The following is a 21,862-nucleotide window of genomic DNA, read 5'->3' as shown; positions in this document are numbered from 1 at the left end:
CACAGCAGGAATTGAGGACAAATGAGTTCTCACAGAAGAACTTTGACTCCACATGTGGATGTCGTGGTGGAGGTGGAGCTTGTGAAATGCAACATATATGAACAACAATGCAAGAGTTTGAAAAAGAGCAGCACAGCTGCAGCAGAGCAAAACAGTTGGCAGAGCAATGGAGCACACAGTCTGTTTTTATAAAATGTTAAACAGAAGTGACAAGCAGCACATGACCGTTAGAGGACATGGAAGTGATAAACAGAGCTGAGTTAAGTATATTGAGAAAACGCAAATAACAAAAGGCATGATTGCACCAAACACATGAACAGCAGCCCGCAGAAAGGAATTTAATAAGAAACCTATTTGATAGGTTTAATAAGAATATAACAAACGGGACTTGGCGTCGTAACGACATTGGCAGCAATGACCTTCTTTTCATTTTCGTCAACAACTTTTGATTTATGGCAACTATGAGGGGACACCAAGCCCCAAGAAGACCTCCAGGCTTTGAAGCAAACTTTTGAGGTGGCCAAACCTCGTAATTACGAGATCACGTCATGCACTGGGACCCAAAAGTTTTTTAAAATATTTTTTTTTGCATGACAATGCAATCATAATTTGAGCCATTTGGTGCAATAACATTTGAAAGGTCTAGAGGAGCCGTAAAATTGATTCATTTTATCTAGGAATGCACAATATGGATTTAATCAGCAGATACCAATAACCGATAATAATTTCACATATTTGAATTTTAAGTTCATAACCTGGAGTTTGAAACACCTTGTTTGGAGTCAAGACTTTACTTTCATGAGTTATTTTTTTCACTATGTAACAGGCGTTATATAAATATGTGTAATTATATATATATATATATATATATATATTATAAAATATATAAGGCTGTACCGCAGCCATGGTTACCAGCTGTAGCGGCGTTATTTTGGATCACACTACCTTGCTCAGCATGACCCGCCCTACTCTTCCTCTAATTGGCTACATCCTACCCGTTAAGTAAAGTACAGGTGCAACTCTCACCAAAGATTGAACAGAAGCGAGATGTGTCCCTCTGTAGCTAAAACAGAGCGTTCAAGACACAAGTGTGTAAAGGGGTGCTGCAGCAATGCACCATATGCAAAAAATGTTGGTTTTTTTAAATTAAAGTATGTAAACCTATTCTACTAGGACCCCCCCAATAAAAGTGTGAACCTGAAAATTAGTATATGACCTCTTTAAAAGATTTTACTAATTCTTAAGTTAATATTGAGTGCAGTGGAACACCAGTGTGTAAAGGCAAGAAAACAGTTACACCCCAAGTACAGTTCACATTAGCTTACATCTCCTAGTAGAGAACCGAGCTTGCAGTCAGACATGCATCTATTCAGGAAGGATAATAATGATGCAACACAAATTCAGCTAACACTCACAACAGTCAACACAGGAGTATTCGTGAAAGCATCATAATGCAACATGCGAAAGCAAAAGCCATAGGCCACACAAACACCAACAGAGACAAGACATCTACTGGCAATAGCAAAAGCTAGCAGCAAGTTCTTCTTACCTTGGTGAAGCGAAGCAGGGTCGCAGCAGAACCAAACCTCCACAGCAGGGACAGAAAACCTGGCTTCCCATTTGAAGTTCAGGTTTGAGGCCAACGATGGAAACAGGAGGTCTCACCGGGCCAGAGGCAGCAGGAGGGAGCCCCAAATATCTCCTCAATAAAGACGTGCTGAAGTGACAGATACCGGTGAGTTAGCTCCACATTAGCAAGAGCAACAGCTAGCATTAAATGTTTTCGTGAGGCGGTGCGTTCAATGTACGTTGGAGTAAATGGCGCGACTGACGCAGTTATAAATTAAACTACCCAACAGTATACAAGCACAGCTGAAATAATCAGTCGATAAACTGATTAACGTGAGCACAATGGCAAGAAATCGATGATGATGAAATTGATGATCATTTAAATCATTTTCAAGCAAAGACACGGTTCTGCTCACTTTTTATTTTTTATTTTGAAGGTTGGAGTCATAGATATAAAAAACGTAAATGCCTCATTGACCCGCTGGATCGTACGTCAACATCGCCGCCATATTGGACCGGGCAAGACTGGCCTGTAAACAATACAAATAAAAGGGGGAGCTGCCATTTTAATGAATAAAAAAACACTATGATGTTTACATTTTTCTTACAGTCAAATAAGCTATTTTTCTACATTGAGTACCTTTACTTTTACTACTTTAAGTACATTTTCCTGGTTATACTTGGCATATTTTCAATGCAGGACCTTCACTTGTCTCGGAGTATTTTCACAGTGTTGGATTAGTTCTTAAACTCAAGTAAAGGATCTGAATACATCCTTCCCCACTGGCAATGCCTTAAAAGGAAAAGTTGAACCGGCCTTTGCGCTGTATACATTTCACACACAGGTGTATCTAATAACATTACTGATTGCTGCATTTCATTGCAGTGATTGCTGGAACGTAGACGTCCCTAATGTTATTAGTTCCACCTGGGCTTTTCCCGGTGTTGTGAAACTGGTCTATGAATACAATTCATTTGGGACTGATGAGAAAGAGTTTCATAGCATACTATAAATCATGTACAAGTCTCTTCCAGAGAAACTGGTGATGCTCATAAAAAAACGTCAAAATATGAAGAAGTCTGTCTTGCTCTGTAAAATCTGTCAGTTTGGCAAAGTTGAACTTTTCAACAGAAACTAACGATAACCATCTGAGGAAACAAACATGTTCTTGTTATTTTTTTATTTGAATAAAGTTCAGCTTGGTTCTTGTCACGAGATATAATATGCAAATCAATCACACGGGAACAAGTAGAATGTATTTATAGGTCAGTCACACCATAGTGGTCAGCCTTTTATAGTTGGAGCTCAGTCTTCAGACCTCACACAGTATTGTCTTTCTTCAGCAGGTGGCTATGATGTGCTGGTTTGGCATTTTGCTGCCTGTGTTGTTCTGGTGTAAAAGGTCCGCTGTTCCCCACAGTGCTCTGGGCTGCCAGTAATTACCCCAGTCACCAATTCATTTTACTACAGCTTAAGCGCTAACGCAGCTAATCTTGTTAGTGTGATCTGATTAGCAAGAACATCGCCCACTATCACACCTCCTTTTATGAGCACTTGAGATTAGGCCTTGTCCTCTTTTCTGAACTTACTCACCCAGAAATGATGTGTTACCCAATAGATGATAAACGAGCGTATTCTTGGGTTTTACTACAGCTGCTTCGGCTTCCTAAATGTTGCGCAACTTGAATTTAGAAATAATTTTGGAATGACCATTTATGTGTTGTTTATGGAGTGAAGTATGGAGTTCATTTTAGGACATGGGGTTTTACTTTTTTACCAACCACGACCTTGAAATAAACACCACCCATCCATCCTAAAAAGGTACAGTCCCACAGGAAAATTTCCTTTCCCACCTAATCTTCCCCCAGCAGATCTCCATTTTTAAATCATTGACATCTGTTTCTGCTTGTGTTCCAGGAGTGTAAATCAGTGTTGTAGTGCGGGGTGTTGCAATAACATCCTGTCCACGCTGAGAATTATTTGTTTCGTGGAAAATACAGTGCAGATTCGGAGCTCGATGCATAACTCTCTCCTCACTTCCTGAGGGGTCTCGAAGGTCAGATTTGGATTGTTGATAATTCTTGTGGCAGCGAGACCAAGACGGCGCAGGCCATTTGATATCATATGGGCGCTCGCTGCTGTGACAGGACACGCAGTGAGATAACGTTTCGCCTAATGGATGATTCTTATCATTCACAGTAATTGAAGACATAATGGAGCCTGATCATAATCCCCTGGAGGTGTAAATGGCTCTGTTGCTGTGTTTCAGACAAAGTGAGTCACTGTCCTCCTCCTATCTGACTCAAGAGCCCTCTGGTGCATGTGATGATTTCAAAAAGTTCTCCTGATCTTTGTACCTGCTGCCTTTTGACCCTGCGCGACCTCTAAGGAGCTGCAAGCCATAGAAAGCTCAGTAAATGTGATCATTCTCAAATGACTGGGTCACACATGAGCAAGCAAAAGTCACCAAACAGGACCTTCGCTTAGCCCAAAGTGTTTGTTTTTCCTTTCTTTCCTTGTTTGCCTTCGACCCAGGTGATGGCTTTCTTCGCCGTCAACACTGCCGACACAGAAACTGAGGGGATTTAGCGGATGACAGCCATGCCGTCTCATCCGTCACTATCCATCTCCATGACAGTTACGATAGCTGCTTCGGACTGAGGTGGAGAGGCGAGAATGTGACCTACTTCTCATCACCTGTCAAGACCTGGAAAAAGAGAAGAATAGTGGAAGGCAAATATCTTCGGTGCCAAAGGGGAGTCTGATGGATGTTTGCTAAAAATAGAAATTCTTATTACAGCTGGATTACACAACTGTTAAGTGTGCAAGCTGCAAATTCCTCCCAATCAAATTCTTTTATCGCACATGAAATTATTCTTTACAGGTTTACAAGTCACATTCAAGTGCTTCAATCACACTTAGATGATTAGTCTCGACAAAGCCCGCTTGACCGCAGGGAGCCGTCAGTTCGGTCACCCTGACGCACATGCACATGCGTTCACACACTCCAACAATACATCCACCTCTTTCTTTTTTAAAAAAGAAGTCTGACAAATGAGTGACAGCTGAATCGCACTGGAAAACGGGAAATGTTCTCCGGAAGCCCTGCAAGGAGTGACAGAACGAGCAGTAACCCAACTCTCTGGCTCCACCCCGCCACGTTTTGCCCCCCCACTCCCAGCCCCTGATACACCCTGATCCAAGCCAAGGGCGCGCTGATGGCGGCTATTAATACAGTGTGTCGACAGGTCCAATCACAGTCAGAGCCTAGCCATTCCTTTCATGCTGTGCAGAGGACAAGAGACAGGGGACTGTCATAGCATGAGAGATGATCACTAGTGTGGGAAGAGAGATGGTCGAGATATTAAAGGGACAGTTCACCCTCTTACCTGTAGTGCTACTTATCCATCTAGATTGTTTTGATGCGAGTTGTCAAGTTGTGGAGATATCGGCCTTAGAGATGTCTGCCTTCGCTCAAATATAATGGACTTGAATGGTACTTACAGAGGGAAACATGCATCTACTCTTGGATGAGAGGCTAGCTAACTAAGCTAGCTACGTAACAGCTAAAATGAGAAGAATTCGTCCATGAGAAGATGCACGCTTTCATCTTTGCCCATGGTAGACTGATTATTTGCCCTCTTCGATTATCGGTATTGGTGACACTATCTGATTGGTAACATGTCAGAATATATAGCCTAACCCGTGACAACGGACATCTCCAATACTTGGCAACTCGCACCAAAACAGTCTAGATCCCATGGGGGCCCAAAGCTGAAACTTGGTTGGCCACCATCCAAAAGCAAATACTTTCTGAATTGCATTGTAAAAAATGCATAATGGTAAGCCTACTAGGATCCAACGCTCACTTAAAGGGTAACACCACCAATTTTACACATTAAAGTCTGTTTACAGGTCTTGGGGAGTACTAGTAGAAAGCCTAAAGTTCCCTAAAGTGCATTAGATTCAGTATCTGTGGATGCACTTAGACTTTATGTAATAAAATAATAAAAAGGGATATCTCTGGTTCTGCTGAATCTGTTTTGATCGTTTGTTTTTAAACTGTACTGTAACAGTGTTATAGTGGTGCAATGCTAGGCCAATGGACTGCTTTTCAAAACCTGGTTTCTACATTACCCATAATGCAACTTAGCAACTCAACGACATCACTCGAGGCAATCGATAAGATTACATGCAGCTTCCTCTGGAGCAACAAAACGCTTTAAACTACTCGTTTCACGCACTTGAAGTACTCCCCAAGACCTTTAAATACGCTTAATGTGTAAAATTGGTGGAGCAACCCTTTACATGATGTGGATAAAAGATGGCGATGGTGAAACAAAGTCGACTTTGTTTTAGTGCCTAACCACCGTAATACAGAGCAGCTTCTTTCTTTGAGGCCCCTCAATTCATTCTCAGCATATGTCATGTGGAAAGATAACTCTTCATAGCCAGTCAAAAGTTCTTTGTAGCTCATTTAAAAAAAACAATTTTACCTCACATAATAAAACAGCATGAGCAGTAATTTATAGTTTTTCTACTTTTTTTAGACTTTGTTTTAAATTGATGCTAGAAACACCTGGCGGGCCAAAATGAAGCCAGGCCCCAGACGCAGAAATATGTATTTTTGAATTTGGGGTGAACTGTCCTTTTCAGGTAAGAGAGAACATAGTGCTGTCAGTATAAGTGTGCATGATGTGGTTAATGAAACTGTGATGTCCTGAAAAGATTGAGCAAAAAGGCCCTCTATTTGGCACCCTAGTCAGCTCCACCTGTCAAAAGAAGCAATCAGTTTCACATGAAAACAAAGCTGAGTGATTAAAAGCAGACATTAAGAGAGAGGGGAGAGAGATGTTGCTATCGGAGTAGGGCTGGAGGAGGAGGAGGAGGAGGAGGAGTGGTACTATTGTGTAAGATCTTGCGTATGTTTGTTTGTGTGTGCGCAGGCTGACGGCCCCAGAGAGAGACTGGCCAGGACAATATGTAGCTCCGATGTAATTCATTCATCACCGTAGTGTGTGTGTGTGTGAGGGAGAGAGAGAGAGAGAGAGAGAGAGAGAGAGAGTCGTAGTGGGGGTGTGTGAGTGTGTTTGTGTGTCAGACGGTATTCCTGCTCGTCTCGCTCCACCAGTTAAGTTAAATCAGAGGCAGCCACTGGCACACCGCGGTGGTCTCTCTATCTCTCGGTCTGTCCTGCTCTGAAAGCATCAACAGCCTCCTGGTCCTGCTCCACAGGTAAGAGCTCGCGTTACCCCATTCTCAGGAACTTTTAAAAATAATGATTTGCAAGTCTAACTCCATGAACTTTTTTTAAATTCGACTTTTTTTGCAAGAGCCTCTCTCATTGGATCATCAAATATTAAATCGTTACGGCTGTTTTTTAGTCATTTCCAATGTTCCAACTAGGTGAAAAAGGTTTCAGGTTCTATAAATATTTATCTCATAACCTCTTTGTTACAAATCTCTCATATTACCTTGGGAACCGACACAACGTGGTGAACGCAGAGAGCAAAATGTTAGATGTATTCAGTGACATAATGGGCACTACATGTTGTTGCTGTTTGTTCAAGTAGTTCATGTGAAAGTCCTGTGCGTGTGTGTGTGTGTGTGTGTGCAGAGCCTTTAATAGAGCCACTGTAGCTGTGCGGTTGGCATGGGAAGAATCCAGAACTGCTTCATGCAAACTATAGGAAGGGAAGGATGGAGGCTATAGTTTGGTTTACATTGTCTCGTGTTCCCGAAGAGAATTAGATCAGCTTCCTGATAAACAGTAGCCCCGCGCTCCCTGAAAATCCACACTTATGAGGAGTTCAATCCTCAGACAGGCAGGATGAGGGAAGATGCTGAATAACCAAGGAAAGGTCACAGAAAGAAAAAAAAAAGAGCAGGTGAAATTTAGTTTTCTGCATTGTTAGTCAGGAAGTAGGGTGGAAAACATGTTGAGGAAGAGAGGAAAAGACGCTGCTGGGTTGTTCGGAGTGACAGCTGCTCAGCATCATGCTCTTAAAGGAGCAGTATGTTGAAATTTTAATCAGAAGAGAGATTTTTATGTCTAAACAAACAAAATAAACAAACTCTCTTTGTTTTCACGACTGAATAAACTGAATAAACAAACTGACCAACACAATTCCATACTGTTTTACTTTGTTTATATGTGGCGGACCCTGCCACCTTTCTAGCTTCAAACAGTGTTCTGGGGACCTTATTTTCCTCCTGAGAACAGCTTGTTTATTCAGTTATGGGAAAAAAATAAACATTTCTTAGTTTACCTCATTAATATTGTAAATATTAAAATTCCAAAATTACATAGTGCCCCTTTAAAACGAGAGCTCTGTATGGGTTTCACTTTTACAGCCCTTTACTCCCCCCCCTAATGTTTCTACGCTGACACAAAAGCTACGCTGAGGGTCAGTAAATGTATTACATGATATAATCTCAGGTTCTCCATTGAAATACTCTTCTAACAAAATCTCCTTATGATTGAAATAAGAGAAGAGAAGAGGCTTGAGAATGTGTTTTGTTTGTGTAATTGAAAATGCCGGTGGCTTGTTTCTTAAAAATACAGGACAGGAAATGAATGGACGCTTAACAGGCTGTAAGTTTGTGCTGTCACATGAAAGAGCAGTTTTATAAACAGAAAAATTCAGACATGGTCACTGAAGCCAATATTTCCATTAGCTCCCTTTCCTGCGCGCAGAAGTCAAGTCCTCATTTAGGTCATGGACACCGTCACTCTGTCACATGCACAGTCAATCAAAATCCTCTGTTCTTTCTCTTTCTGAACATTTACGTCTAATATACACGTCGTAATCGTCTTTGTTGCGCGGCAGAATCAGACTTCGCAGGGTTTCTTTTGTGGCAGTAGGTGAGTTTACACTTGGTCAAGTTTCCTACTTCAAAAACCCTTCAGGTAAAGTGACACTCTTGTAAGTTGAGACAGGAGGAAGTGAGTTGTAGGAGGCTGCGGTTGAGGTGCGCTTCACATTTAGACACCCATATTATTACTCTACAAGGTGTAGTGGTGACCGATCAAGCTGTAATGGGGTTTTGAGACTGACATTCTTTGGTGGGAGGGTTCAATTTGTGTTCCTGCAGCGTGTTTAAAAACAACAGTACAAACAAAACTCGTTACGTCATCACAATGTTATGTGTTGAAAACTTTTGAAGTAAACATGTATGTAACGCTGTGATCCTACCCTCTCAATGATGTTACATAGTGCAGAAACAAGTGATAGGCTGAGATAGAGACACCATTCACCCTATTACAAGACACTGAACCATCAACATGATTTTGAAGCTGATATTTTAAGGTAAAAAGTTCAATTATGTTGCTTTAAAGATAAAGGAAAAGTTGAGTTTACAGGCACCCATTGACCTGAAAAGAGGCCTAAACGAGTGGATGATCATGAGCTGGGCGGCTGAGGCGGTGTGTTCCTAGTAAGATGAACCTCACTTCATAATGGGCTGATATAAATCATTAACTCCATCAACCAGACATTTTAGTGGCTCTCTCTGAGGGCAGCCAGATGGTGGTGCTCATGTCAGAGCGGCCGGGCCGAGGGCAGCCTCAGATAGCTCTGTTGATGGGATTCGACCCAAGCTCCGTCTAAGTTGGCCCGTCCAGATGTGAAGATGAAACTTTCGAAGGACTTCCCATGATCCCTGGGAAGCGGCCCCATTCAAACTCCCCCGAAATAGGATTAGGAATGGAATGTCTACTACAGTGGCAATCGGGAGCCGAAATGTCCCCAAACTTCCTCCCGATCCTGATCTTATCATTCACTGTAATCAGCTGTGCGGTTGCAAACAGCGCCGAGCCTCGCCGTGCATTGTCGTGGCCGAGAGGATGCAGCTTGTTTGTGAACCTTGTGAAGTGGGTGTTTACCTTCCTGTCTGTGGTCACCCAGGGTTTATGGCTGTCATTCAGTAATGTGCCATCTCACTCGGAGCTATAGCTCGCTGGACACGGCCGCAGTAAATCACCTGCTTCCGAGTCGCCTTCTGTCCTTGCCACCTCACCTTTATTATGGGCCTCACTTACATATATAGGCAGCAATAACTTTCAGCTTTGTTTATATTCCTCCCTCGCCTTGAGCATCTCCCTCATGGAAAAACACCAGCGGTTAAAATGCCAACCCTACCAATAACAGTAAAAGGCAAGTGGTGTCGATTTTCTCCCATATTTCCATTTGCGGTCATCAGAAATCTTCGCAGCATCAAGAGATTGTCCAAAACGCTTTCAAATCCCTAAACTGAGTAAATGATATGTGCTGTCGCTCTCTTCTGCCTAGTTTAAATTTACAGCCACCCGCTGTTATAATCATTAAAGAAAGAAAACACATGTACAGTAAATCCAGGGGATGACATCTGTGTTGGTGCTTTACCGTACACCTACTAGAGCAGGGCCTGTGCAGGAAACTCGCAGAGATATTTCATTATTCTGTTGCCCTTGGCAGCCACACATCTTCCACGCTCGACAATCCACACATCTGCAACCGATACGGCTGTTGCTTTAGTGCTTTTTTTGAAAGAATTCATCCACCGAAACCTGGTGGAAAATGAGAAGATCTTTGACTTGGAGATAAAGTGGTTCGAGCGGAGGGGCTCAGACTGTCTTAATGCCAACCAGAGGAAGCAGGAATGCAGATAGGGAAGGTTTTTATAAGTGCGCAGTCCACAGTAGCTGCAACAGCAACAGCAAAGGGCAATTTTTTTAATGTTTTTTTTTTATATAAACACATTTATGGACTGGCTGACTTGGGCCAGTTCTTATTTTTTAAAATTACTTGTGTTAAACTAAATTGTTAAGTCGTCATTGAAGCGCCAATGCCAGGCAGCTGAGTTAAGGTGGGCCGCACACTGTCATCACAAAGAGCCTTGAACAAAGAGAGTAAACTAGGTAGGAAGAAGGGAAACTCGACAGGAAGGAGGAAACGAAGATGGCAAATGAGACTAAAACAGAGGGAGAGAAAGAAAGGGATGAAATGAAGAACAAGAGATGTAAACAAGATGGGATTGAGGGTATCAAGGTATCAATAACCTCATTTGGAGTCAAGCCTTTACTTCCGTAACGTATGTGCGTCACTTTGTAACAGGCATTGTATACATTTATATTTTTATTATAAAATATATACACTCCAGTAAGTCAGCAGACCTACAGTTGCTACTGCCGTAGTGGCGTTGTTTTAGATCACACTACCTTACTCAGCATGACCCGCCCCACTCTGCCTCTGATGGGCTACATCCTGCCCGATAAGTAATGCGCAACTCTCATCAAAGATTGAACAGAGGTGAGATGTCTCACTCTGTAGCTAAAACGGAGTGAATGAAGACACAATGTGAAAAGGGGTGCTGCAGCAATACACTAGTGTTTGTGGAAAAATTAAAGTATGTAAACCTATTCTACTGGGACCCCCAAATAAAAGTATGAGCCTGAAAATTAGCATAACGTGACCTCTTTATATATCTTTTAGCTTAGCTTTTGAAAATCTTCAAATAGGTGATCTGGGGCACATGAAATGACATCTACTCTATTACAAAAAAAACCTCTGTTAAAATTGTCTCACCCACATTTTCAAAGCTTCCCGCGCCCGTGCTGGCTGAGGTAAAACTATATGTATCAACACGTTTTCCACCATATCAGTTCACTGTGTCAGCTGTGAGATGAGAGGAGTAAAAATCTTGACACTAGAATGCCATCTTGTGGCTAAAACACCTGCTTAGTTTAGTCAAACTGCTAATCAGAGGTTAGGTAAGTTCACAATAATATTCAACTTCATATTGTAAAGGAACAGCCCGTAAAATTGTTGTTTTATTGGCTATATGTGCTATTTGTCCATGTTTGAGCTCCCCTGGCATCTGTTTGGTTGTAGTACGACCACAAACATGCTGTCATTTTCATGCAATTAGTAGCACTATCTATCTTTGCAGCAATGGTAATAGTACACATCAGGTTTATGCTAATATTGTTACATCAGCCACGCTAATGATGCTCGCTAAGCTATTCTATTAAACATAAAGACTCTCAGCCATTTGTTTTTTAGTCCCATTCCACATTCTGCTTGTACAAAAGCAGCCCCAAGGCAAAATTTCCGCAGCACGCAGGTTTGATTTTCTCACAGAGCAAAGTTTCCACAGAGCCGAATCCCTGCTGTCCTGTTTGTTTAGGTGTGTGCTGATTAGAAGTTCTCATGCTGGGTACAATGTATCTCCGCACACCGAGGGTTTGAAACGTGACATGTCTTTTACAGTGACTGGAGTCTCAACCCTCTCCTTCTCTCTCTCCTCCCTCGCTCCCCTCAGTACCTCGGTGTTTAATGGCGTTGTTACCCGAGCTCGCACTTTGCCATGCAGTCTTCATTAACACAGGTCGTAACACGAGGCATAAACGTTCTCCTTCCGGGTGCTGACGGTCCACCCAGATGGACGGACCATTTGATAAACACTGTACAGTTTTACTGTTGCCGTTCATTAGCCGAGTGACGATTTAAAGGAGAGGGGAGAAGGCAGACTGTCTGAATAATGATGTTTCAAAGGGCATTTTTGGAATATTGAATAACATACAACATCTGTTTCTCATGGCTTCTTATTTTACAGAAATAACATAAAGCGTCAGGATGGCTTTAATGTGCAGGTCTTTAATGAGCTGGTGTAGGGTGAGCACTTTCATGGGTGCTCGTGTGGATTAGCGTTTATGGACCATGCCAGCGGTAATGATGACTCTTCCCCCAGACTGCCTGTGACATTTTTGTTGTGTTTCTTTTATAGGACTCGCTGAGGCCCTCGCCCAAGGCCTGTATCAGTCACCACAGACGCACCCTGCCGACAGGGCCCCCAGTTTAAAAGTCCCAGGATCTGGCACTAAAAAGGGAAAATGCCGAATATAACGGCAGAGACGACAGAAGGGATAGCTCTGACATGCGGCATGTCTGGAAGCCATGAATTCATCTTCACCCTGGTGCCCATCGTCTACGGCTGTATCTTTGTCATCGGCATCGTCGGGAACAGTATGGTGGTGGCTGTCATCTACTGCTACATGAAGCTCAAGACGGTGGCCCACATTTTTGTGCTCAACCTCGCTATTTCTGACCTCACCTTCCTCATCACTCTGCCCATGTGGGCCACCTTCACGGCCACCGGCTATCACTGGCCCTTTGGAGGATTCCTTTGCAAGGCCAGCGCAGGGCTGGTGATTTTCAACCTCTACACCAGCATCTTCTTCCTCACGGCACTCAGCATCGACCGCTACCTCGCCATCGTCCACCCGGTGCGATCACGCAGGTTCCGCACTGTGGTGTACGCACGCATCACCTGTGTGGTGATCTGGCTTTTTGCTTTTGTGCTGAGCGTGCCCACAGCGCTCACCAGGGATGTCCACAACATCGCAGACTTTAACACGACAGTGTGTGGCATTCTGCACCCGAAAATTGAGAATGCTGTGAAGTTGAAGGAGCTCCTGCTGGCCATCGGCCTGATGAAAAGCCTGCTGGGCTTCCTGGTGCCCTTCGTCATCATCATTACCTGTTACTGCCTCATCGGACGGGCGCTGCTGGGCGCGAAACACATCCAGAAAAGCTCCCGTTCTCGTGAGGATGAGGTGCTGCGCATGCTTGCAGCAGCTGTCCTGGCCTTCTTCCTGTGCTGGGTGCCCCATCAGGTGTTCCACTTGATCCAGGTGCTCACCCAGCTGACGCTGTCGGAGAACTGCGCCATCCTAGAAATCATCGACACCGCCATGCCCTTCACCATCTGCATCGCCTACTTCAACAGCTGTGTTAACCCCATCGTGTACGGCTTTGTTGGGAACAACTTCCGCAAAAACTTACTGCGCTTGTTGTGCTGCTTGCCGGGTGGAGCGACCAGGCCTCACCCGAGCATCAGCTCCAAGATGAGCACCCTCTCTTTTCGCGCCTCCGAGGCCCTGAGCCTCACGGCCAAAAGTAAGGCCTCCTCTGACGTAAAGTGAGAGAAAAATCAAGACAGAGGGTACAAGTTCACTCTCCCCGCTCTTTTGGTTTGTGGTAAAGAGGCCGGGGATGGAGACATTCCATGCTTTTAAAACCCCAACTGTATTACCAAGCACTGAACCATGCAGAATGGTTGAAATGTTGTATTCATGTCAGTCCAAGACACAATCACTACCTTGTTCAGGGCTTATTTGCAGAATAATTATTCATAAACCATTGCATGTCACACAAAACGAGAAAAGACTATACATACAATTGCTTATCCCATTTTTTAATATATATATAAGATGCATGCACTGCAGGATTTTGTGTGCCTTCAGGATACAGTGCAGTAATATATTGTCCAGTGATAACCGTTGTGTGTGCTCAGCAGGTCGTTCACCAGTCGGAGCAGTGATCAAGTGCTCGGCGAAGATGCCAAAGCTAAAAAAAAATTAAAAATAAAGATCATACGCCACCCATGCATGCTCTGTGTATACATGGAACAGTTAAACAAGTGTAGCAAAATATGTGATGTGAGTTTATATCAATGAATAAAAACATATTGTAAGTTGCTGTATGTGGAAATGTCGAATGATAAATGACGTGCTCCTTGTTGTGTATAATACGTGTTTGCATAATAAGATTGAAATGCTGAAAAGTGTCCTACTCTGGGAGTAACAAGCTGTACAAAAAAAGAGTGCTACACAAACACTCCAGGTAGGGTGGTCATTGTCCATATTTCTGGTAGTTGTCTTCGTGGTATTTAAACATGTTGATAGTTTTTTTTCCTACTCTGTAAGTGTACAGTTTGTGAATATATGAAAATATGAATAAAATGAAACAATCTACAGTTCTTAGGTGATTTTTTTTCCCCTTCTCTCATGATGAAAGTCTCATTAGTCATGATCTCAGTCATTAGTGACCAAACCATCCAGAAATAAGAGTCGATCTAACGTTAAGTTAGAATCAAGTGACCTTGGATTAAAATGTCCACATGCACCTCGAGCATCTATTAATCATTGACCACACATCACACAGGCCTCAGTTCTTCCACGCAGCACATCAAAATAACAGGTGCACAGTGCAAGATCTTTTTTGGGGGGGGGATGTATGACATGTTGCTGCAGCACAGATGGGGATTGGTGGACGGGGGGCAGGTTCGGGCTTATAAATGCTGCGGAGCAATGAGATAAGCCTCACTGCAACCATGAGGGTCCTCGTGCTTTTCGGATTGGTGGCTGTTGCCCTGGCTGATGTCGCTCGCTTCGAGGGGTAAATATGTAGTCTCTGTTAAAGCAGAACGACATCATATTTCCATCAATTATGTGTGACAGTATTGCTATAAAAATGGTTAATCAGTAAGTTATGGACTGACGCAAGCAGGATGACATACTGTAAAGTGAGTCATAACCTGTTTACTGTGTATTAGAGGAGATATTTAGCCAATGTTAACAAGTGAACCAAGTCAGTACAGGGCAGCATCCTGTTTCAGTGTCATTAGTCTGCCATCAATTGAGAGCATGTCAATATTAATATTTGGCCATTGGTGAACAATTTGTTAAAGCAAGTGGGTGGCGGACTGATTTGCTCAGATTCAGCAGTATTGTACATTGTTATTTACGTGGATCAAATCAGGAGCTTCAACAGTTTCAAGGCCTCCCAGAAACCAACTTTTGAAGGGGAAAGTGATGCAGTAGGGTAGTTTTAACATTTAAGTATGTTGTTTACATGTAAGTCATTGGTTCTCAACCTAGGTTAAGGACCTAGGGGGTCTTGAGATATTTTCCAGGGTTCGCCAAGCGGTCGTGGAGAAAAGAGACATATTTTAGACTGGGGAATAGTTGTTACATCACATTGCATGTACCAAAAATATAATTAGCCTTATAAAAATATTTGCAAAAAAGAGAGAAATCCAATCCAAGTGAAATTCTTAAAAACACTGACAATGCTTGCTGCTAGTCTGCTCATTTTCAACATGCATTGTCTACGTTTTTAAGGATTTCAGTATGAAATAGCCTTCCAAATAAAGGCTTTTTAACATTTTTGTCAGCAGACTGCCTTGGATTTTTCTCGTTTTTGAACTTCAGCGTGAAAACAGAGAACGCCTTCATCAAGTTGCACTCTAGACTTAATACATTTCATTGAGTCAAAGTGAGCGTGCACTTTCAGGAACACGATACTGTTTTTTTCTGGGGGGTCACAACGCAAAGGTTGAGACCCACAGGTTTAATCCTCACCCGCACTTGTGAAGCTTGCCCCATAGTGTGAAGCACAAAATCAGTGACCATCGTACCGTATTTGTGATCTCTCTCATTTTCTTTTCACCAGAGAGAAAGTGTTCCGTCTGAAGCCTCTGCAAGATGAGCATGTGACCTTCATTAAGGACCTGGCTAAGAGCATCGAGGTACCTTGCCGCCTGCTCTCTCTCTCACACACCTTATAGTGCTGTTCTCACTCACTACAGGGGTTTAATTGGTTTGCTAATTGTTTAAAAAGGGCTAAATTGGACCTGAAAAATCACTCAATGCCCAATCAGATATGCAAATAACATTAACTTAGATCAAATACTGTCAATATTTGCCGGCTCTTTGGCATCTCATCTCAAGTGTGAAATGAGAGGCTGAAATGCTGTGTTCAGATTTCGTATCATCTCGACGTGCTCATGTGTTTTCCTCTGGCGCCATCTGCAGGTTGATTTCTGGAGCCCCGAGAGTGCTGAGGTTGTGACCACCGGCACTGATGTGGACATCCGTGTGCCTGCCATCTACCTCGATATGCTGTACACCCTGCTGCAGCAGAGTGACATAGAGCACAGGCAAGTCACCAGAGGATGATGCAAAATTAAAGTATTTATCCAATTTCAATTAAAAACTCCTTGAACACGAGGTTTAATGTGACTTTTTTAATGAATCCCCCCCTCAGCGTCCTCATTGAGGATCTGCAGGCTGCTGTCGATGGACAGGCTGACCAGAAGCCCTCCCCCAGAGCCCACAGCTACACCAAGTACAACACCTGGAATGATGTAAGAAGCTTAAAAAGATCATTAAGTCACAATCGCTTCCCTGATTGGACTGTTATTTCATCTTCTTACTTGTTGAATTTCAGATCCTGTCCTGGATGTCCTCCATGTCCTCCTCCAACTCAGGTCTGATCAGCAGGCAGGTGATTGGAAACACCTACGAGGGACGCCCCATGACTCTTCTCAAGGTATCTCGAGACTCATCCGTTGTACTTTGTGTTGAGGATTTTGCATTTATCTACTAAAAATGACATCAAGCAAATGTTTCATGATTGCTTCTAACGACCACAGCTCGGCAAGGCGTCCGGCTCCACCAAGCCCGCTATCTTCATGGACTGTGGTATCCACGCCAGAGAGTGGATCTCTCCTGCTTTCTGCCAGTGGTTCATCAAGGAGGTAAGGAGGACACCTGGGCGTGGGCGTGACATATATAATAACACATAATATTAATACAGAGGCTTCCAAAGATTACAGCTTTCCATTCTTCTTCAGGCTGTGTCCACCTATGGCACTGACTCTCAGATGACCAGCCTGCTCGACCAGATGGATGTCTACGTTCTGCCCGTCCTCAACATTGACGGCTACGACTTCACCCACAAGAGCGTAGGTTACGACTTCAGGCCTAACTTTGGACTTCAAGCCAGTCCATGCTGTCCTGTTTATCTTGTCTGACATGTTTATTTTGTCCACTTCGGGGACTTTAGAACAGGATGTGGAGGAAGACTCGCTCCAGGAGATCTGGATCCAGCTGCATTGGAGCTGATCCCAACAGGAACTTTGACGCCGGCTGGTGCTGTAAGTGTAGCATATATGGTAACATCTTAAAGGGGTACTCCAGTGATGTTTTTGGTGCGCTTGCACGAAGATTAGGAGTTTACGAGCAACAGATTAAAAAAAGAATGGGTAAAATCTGTGCAGCCGAAGCCAAGATATCAATGAGTCACACCCTAAAAACCTTAAATACTTCATTTCCCATGATGCATATTTCACTAGATTGTACAGCCACATCTTTCAAACGCCCCCAGTCTTTCTGTTATAAATTCATGGTCTCTCCTGAAACCACTGACCATATATAAAGATGCACAACATGACAGCTCCCTGAAAGTGAAGCCAAAACATCTTGAGCGCCCCCTAGTGGCTCGCTGCAGTCGTAATAAACCCCCGCCCTCTCAGCAGATTGGAAAAAAAATCTAATTAAATGTCAAACACATTTTTCCCAAAGCTGGTTTCTGTCATTTTAGGGAGTTTTTAATCCCGCTTATGTAAGTACAACTGTTCTTTCTTCTGATAAGTTTGGTCTTAATTTGTTATTTAATGCTGGAAAACTATTTGTGAGGTCTCTGGCTCCAAATGACATCGTCAGAAAAATAAGGCAGCATTTCTATGTGGGATATTTTGGCTTCATTTTTGGCTTCAAGTGGGAGTGTGTGCAGACCGAACCTCCAAGACGAGTGATTAAAACTTGGTATTTCACCCAGCTGGGTGTGGTTTTTCAGGAGTAGCAGCGCTCGCTTCGACGAGCTCCGTCACAGCCTGTGTTCTAAGTGCATGTTGCTTTTTTCAGTAATTGTGTATTTGACCTCATATCTACGTGTGAGGAATGTGATCATCTGCCTTGTAAGACAGTCTGGGTGATTTTACGAGATGTTTTCTGCCAGAAAGCCTCGAGGAAGCCTGTTTTTACAGCAGGATGTATTGGCTGAATGAATCTTGCACCTGACTTCCATGCAGGCGACTGGAAATTAGATTTTTACTTTTAGACTTAGTGAATTTATTGTTTGGATGCTCTGTGGGCCCTAAGATTCAGGTAATTTTATACCCAGGAAGTTGAACATTATTTTGGCTACAAACACCACTGAGCAAATTTTATAGGATCTCACCGAATTTCAGTTCATAAGGGCTGAAACAGAATCACTATGACGTCAAAAATGCACATAGATTGAAAAAGTATATAAGACATAGTATAAAATACATATCTACTAATGCTTCCCCACAATGTAATCTTCATTGCAGCCATGGGGGCCTCCAGCAACCCCTGCAGCGACACCTTCTGCGGGTACACTCCCGAGTCTGAGATCGAGGTCAAGAATGTTGCCGACTTCATCCGCAGGAACAAGTCCACCATCAAGGCCTACCTGACCATCCACTCCTACTCCCAGCTGCTGCTCTTCCCCTACTCCTACACCTACGATCTGGCTGCTAACCACAATGAGCTGGTAAGTCATCATTATGTGCCATAGATATGTACTGTATATTGTCCATACAGCTGGGTATTAACTAGAAGGCTTGGCCGGTCACAATGGCTGTATAATTATTCATCATGGTGGTGTCACATGCATCACTGCAGCAGCGCAATAACCAATCTGATCTTAAAGGTGAAAGTACTGTCACAATATGAGTTATAATGACAGCAGATTTGGAAACCACTAATTAATGGAAAACTTCAATTATATTACATCTGTATGGCCATTTTATTCACTAGACACAGACTGTATACCATGACAGATGTCTGTATCATAGCATTTCCAGATGCGCATCTCAATTTGCCAGCAGTAAATTAACACTGATACGCCATGAACATAAAAGAAACCAATTTTTAAAATCTTTAAAGGTGTTTCGAAAGCTTAACCAAGAATCCAACCCCGGTCCCATTATGAGTCTTATCTAAAGGCCACATTTAGCTGCTGCAAATCATTTACTCCCTGCTCATACGCCTCATTCTCATGGCTCTTTTACCTCTCACTGGGGTGTCCGAGGGCTGCACAGCGAACACTCACACCCCTGCTCCAGCTCTCACACTAACTAACTGAGGCAGATCACACGTCTCTGCCTTCGCTATTACTCACTTGTAATTTAAGCTCTCCTCTGACACTTTACAGAACAAAAGAACTGCGGGTATCTGTCATAACTCATCTGTTTCTCCCAGAAATATCATTTCCTGCTCGTGCATTTCTCTGGGGTTTTCATTTCCTGTTGGAACTCACTGAGGCTTTTTAATATTTTCTGTAAGACCAGTAAAAAATGTTGAACTAGTGGGATGGTTGATGCTTCAGGGCAGAAAACATATATTTAGTGTCCTAACTTCCTGCTGTATTTTAATAGTTGTTTTGCTCTCTTTTTAAAAGAATTAAAGGTGCAGTGTGTAAGAATCAGCCACCTGTCTGATTCATACCCAAAACAAACAGGGGGAGCATATCATGACAGCAACTTCTTACAGCTGTTAGCTGCCATTAGCTAGTTAGATCAGTTAGCCGTGAAGCTAGCGGTCCAGGCCGGGAGCATTACACTGCTAACGTAGGAGCTTTGGACCAAGGCTAGCTGGCTAGCATGCTAACTTCAGTAGAGACATAGATTTCATCACAACTGTTTTTTCTTCAATGTTGCACCTTTAAGCTTAAACTTAAACTCATAAATCCAAAGTTAAATTCATATCTTCAGTCATATCTTTTGGACTGTGGCAGAAAATCTGACCCTCAACAAATCATCCACAGGCTTGTTTAAGCAGCCGAGAGAGACGGGGAAGGTCTTATTTTTCTCACCGTGTTACAATCTGCCCACATTTGGCCAATAAATTACACGTAAATCGCTGCAAATTGTTACTTGCAGCCCCTTTAAAGATGCAAAATGTAAAGAAAATGAACAAAAATGACCAAGAGAATGTGAAGAGATACTGTAACACTGTTGACATGACGTCTATGTTATGATTTGTTTTTGTTTTGTCCAAAGCTCCCTTGCTCCCTTGCTCCCTTGACCACTACCTGCACTGCTAACTGACCTAACTAGCAAATGGCAGCCACAGTTAGTGGCAGTCATACTGCATACTGCACCTTTGATACGTATGGTTGAAAACCTTCTGTTTTGTCCTTTAACACATTTACCACCATGTTTTCTTCTCTGTGTTGTAGATGAAGGTTGCTGAGGGAGCCTCTGCTGCTCTGCGTAGTCTGTATGGTACCCGCTACACCAGTGGACCCGGTGCCACAACCATCTGTAAGTACAACGAATACTGCAGCTGCAGTTGAAGCATGTGGAAACAGTGTATTGACAGGAAGCTTGATTGCCAATACGATATTTATTACGATGTTTTCATGATGCACAATCGTCTTTTCAAAAGATATGGCCTCTGGTGGCAACAAAAAGCAATGACTTAGCCTGAGAGAAAGCTATTTCTAGCAAACAAAGGACTTCTTGTTTTTGGCTGTCCCAGGTCATCAGCATATCCCCCATATCTGAATAATCCCCCCTCTCCTTATCTGCCCTCAGACCCTGCTGCTGGTGGCTCTGACGACTGGGCCTACGACCTGGGTGTGAAGTATTCCTACACCTTCGAGTTGCGTGACACTGGTCGTTACGGCTTCCTGCTGCCCGAGTCTCAGATCAAGCCCACATGCGAGGAGACCATGCTGGCCGTCAAGTACATCGCCGCCTACGTGCAGAAGAACCTCTATTAAAGAGCGGAACTGCCAGGACCCCTGCCAACTCAGCTCCTCTGTACCAGCCCCCAGCCCCTCCAATCTCTCAGCCATCTCCAGCCCGTATCCATGGATACGGGGCACCACCCGCCATGTTTCCTCGCTGTGCTTGACAGAATGTCAAGATGAGTGCAAACAATAAAATCAATGATCCATCCCCACATGCTGAATCAATTTTTTTATGTGTATATGATAATATAGTGTCTGATGGACTGAGTCTTTGTCGTTTGTGTGAAAAAAAACACAACAAAAACAGTGAAGTGTGGTGAAAGAAGTAATGCTTACACTTTACAGCCCATCACTAATAGGCCGGAAAACTTGTGCGCTGCCTTCAAGAGGACATAGTGAGACGCTGAAACTTGACAGGACATCGAGTAGACGATACTTTTCAATCAGAGAAAGCACGCGAGAAACAAAAGCAGCCTCTAATTTACTGTATCAGCCCCTTTGAACCCCGGTGATCCCTCTCGTTGAGCTGGCACCGCTCCAGTGGTGGAGGCCGGGCGGGTGGTGGGGGTGTATCGGTCTTTTAAGGATTTTAGTCCAGCAGCACAGTACGTGACGACCGCAGAGTACTCCTTGGCAGCGTCTCCGCTCGGCCAAGCATCTGCCTGAGTGGAGAAAATAAAGGAGCCAAAGATCAGCGGGGACTCTCACTGCACTGGCACACATTTGTGAAGCAGAAGGTAGAAATAGAAGGTACATTTCAGTGATTGCTTTTGTAAACAGTTGTAAATCAAAGGTTGGCAGTGCAGTACAATCGCCAGCACTTTTTAAAGGGGTGCTGTGAAGTTTTGGAGAAGAAATTTGTGCTTTAAAATCACTTCGAAGGGCATTTTCAAACATTAAGTGT

The 21,862-nt window shown here is 43.3% G+C and overlaps 2 protein-coding genes across 3 annotated transcripts; both read left to right on the top strand.

The window, feature by feature from the left end:
- Positions 1–1,555: 1,555 nt before the first annotated feature.
- On the top strand, positions 1,556–14,371 carry agtr1b (angiotensin II receptor, type 1b). 2 transcript variants are annotated; one of them, XM_084340916.1, is made up of 2 exons: positions 1,556–1,735; positions 12,338–14,371. In XM_084340916.1, exon 2 carries the CDS (start codon positions 12,444–12,446, stop codon positions 13,533–13,535), a length of 1,092 nt encoding a protein of 363 aa, XP_084197042.1. In that variant the 5' UTR covers positions 1,556–1,735; positions 12,338–12,443; the 3' UTR covers positions 13,536–14,371. The 2 variants fall into 2 exon arrangements, with proteins under 2 accessions (XP_084197042.1, XP_084197041.1); XM_084340915.1 differs by lacking the exon at positions 1,556–1,735 and adding an exon at positions 6,584–6,805.
- Positions 14,372–14,714: 343 nt separating this feature from the next.
- Positions 14,715–21,170, top strand: cpb1 (carboxypeptidase B1 (tissue)). The gene is made up of 11 exons (XM_084340560.1): positions 14,715–14,790; positions 15,847–15,922; positions 16,209–16,333; positions 16,441–16,540; positions 16,624–16,725; positions 16,829–16,933; positions 17,030–17,140; positions 17,242–17,332; positions 18,551–18,753; positions 20,443–20,527; positions 20,801–21,170. Exons 1-11 carry the CDS (start codon positions 14,726–14,728, stop codon positions 20,986–20,988), a joined length of 1,251 nt encoding a protein of 416 aa, XP_084196686.1. The 5' UTR covers positions 14,715–14,725; the 3' UTR covers positions 20,989–21,170.
- Positions 21,171–21,862: the final 692 nt, after the last annotated feature.

This window comes from Pagrus pagrus (assembly GCF_965226575.1).
Source record: "Pagrus pagrus genome assembly, chromosome: 20".
NCBI lineage: Eukaryota > Metazoa > Chordata > Actinopteri > Spariformes > Sparidae > Pagrus > Pagrus pagrus.
Note: the sequence above shows the minus strand (reverse complement) of the source record. Positions and strands in the feature narration are given on the sequence as shown.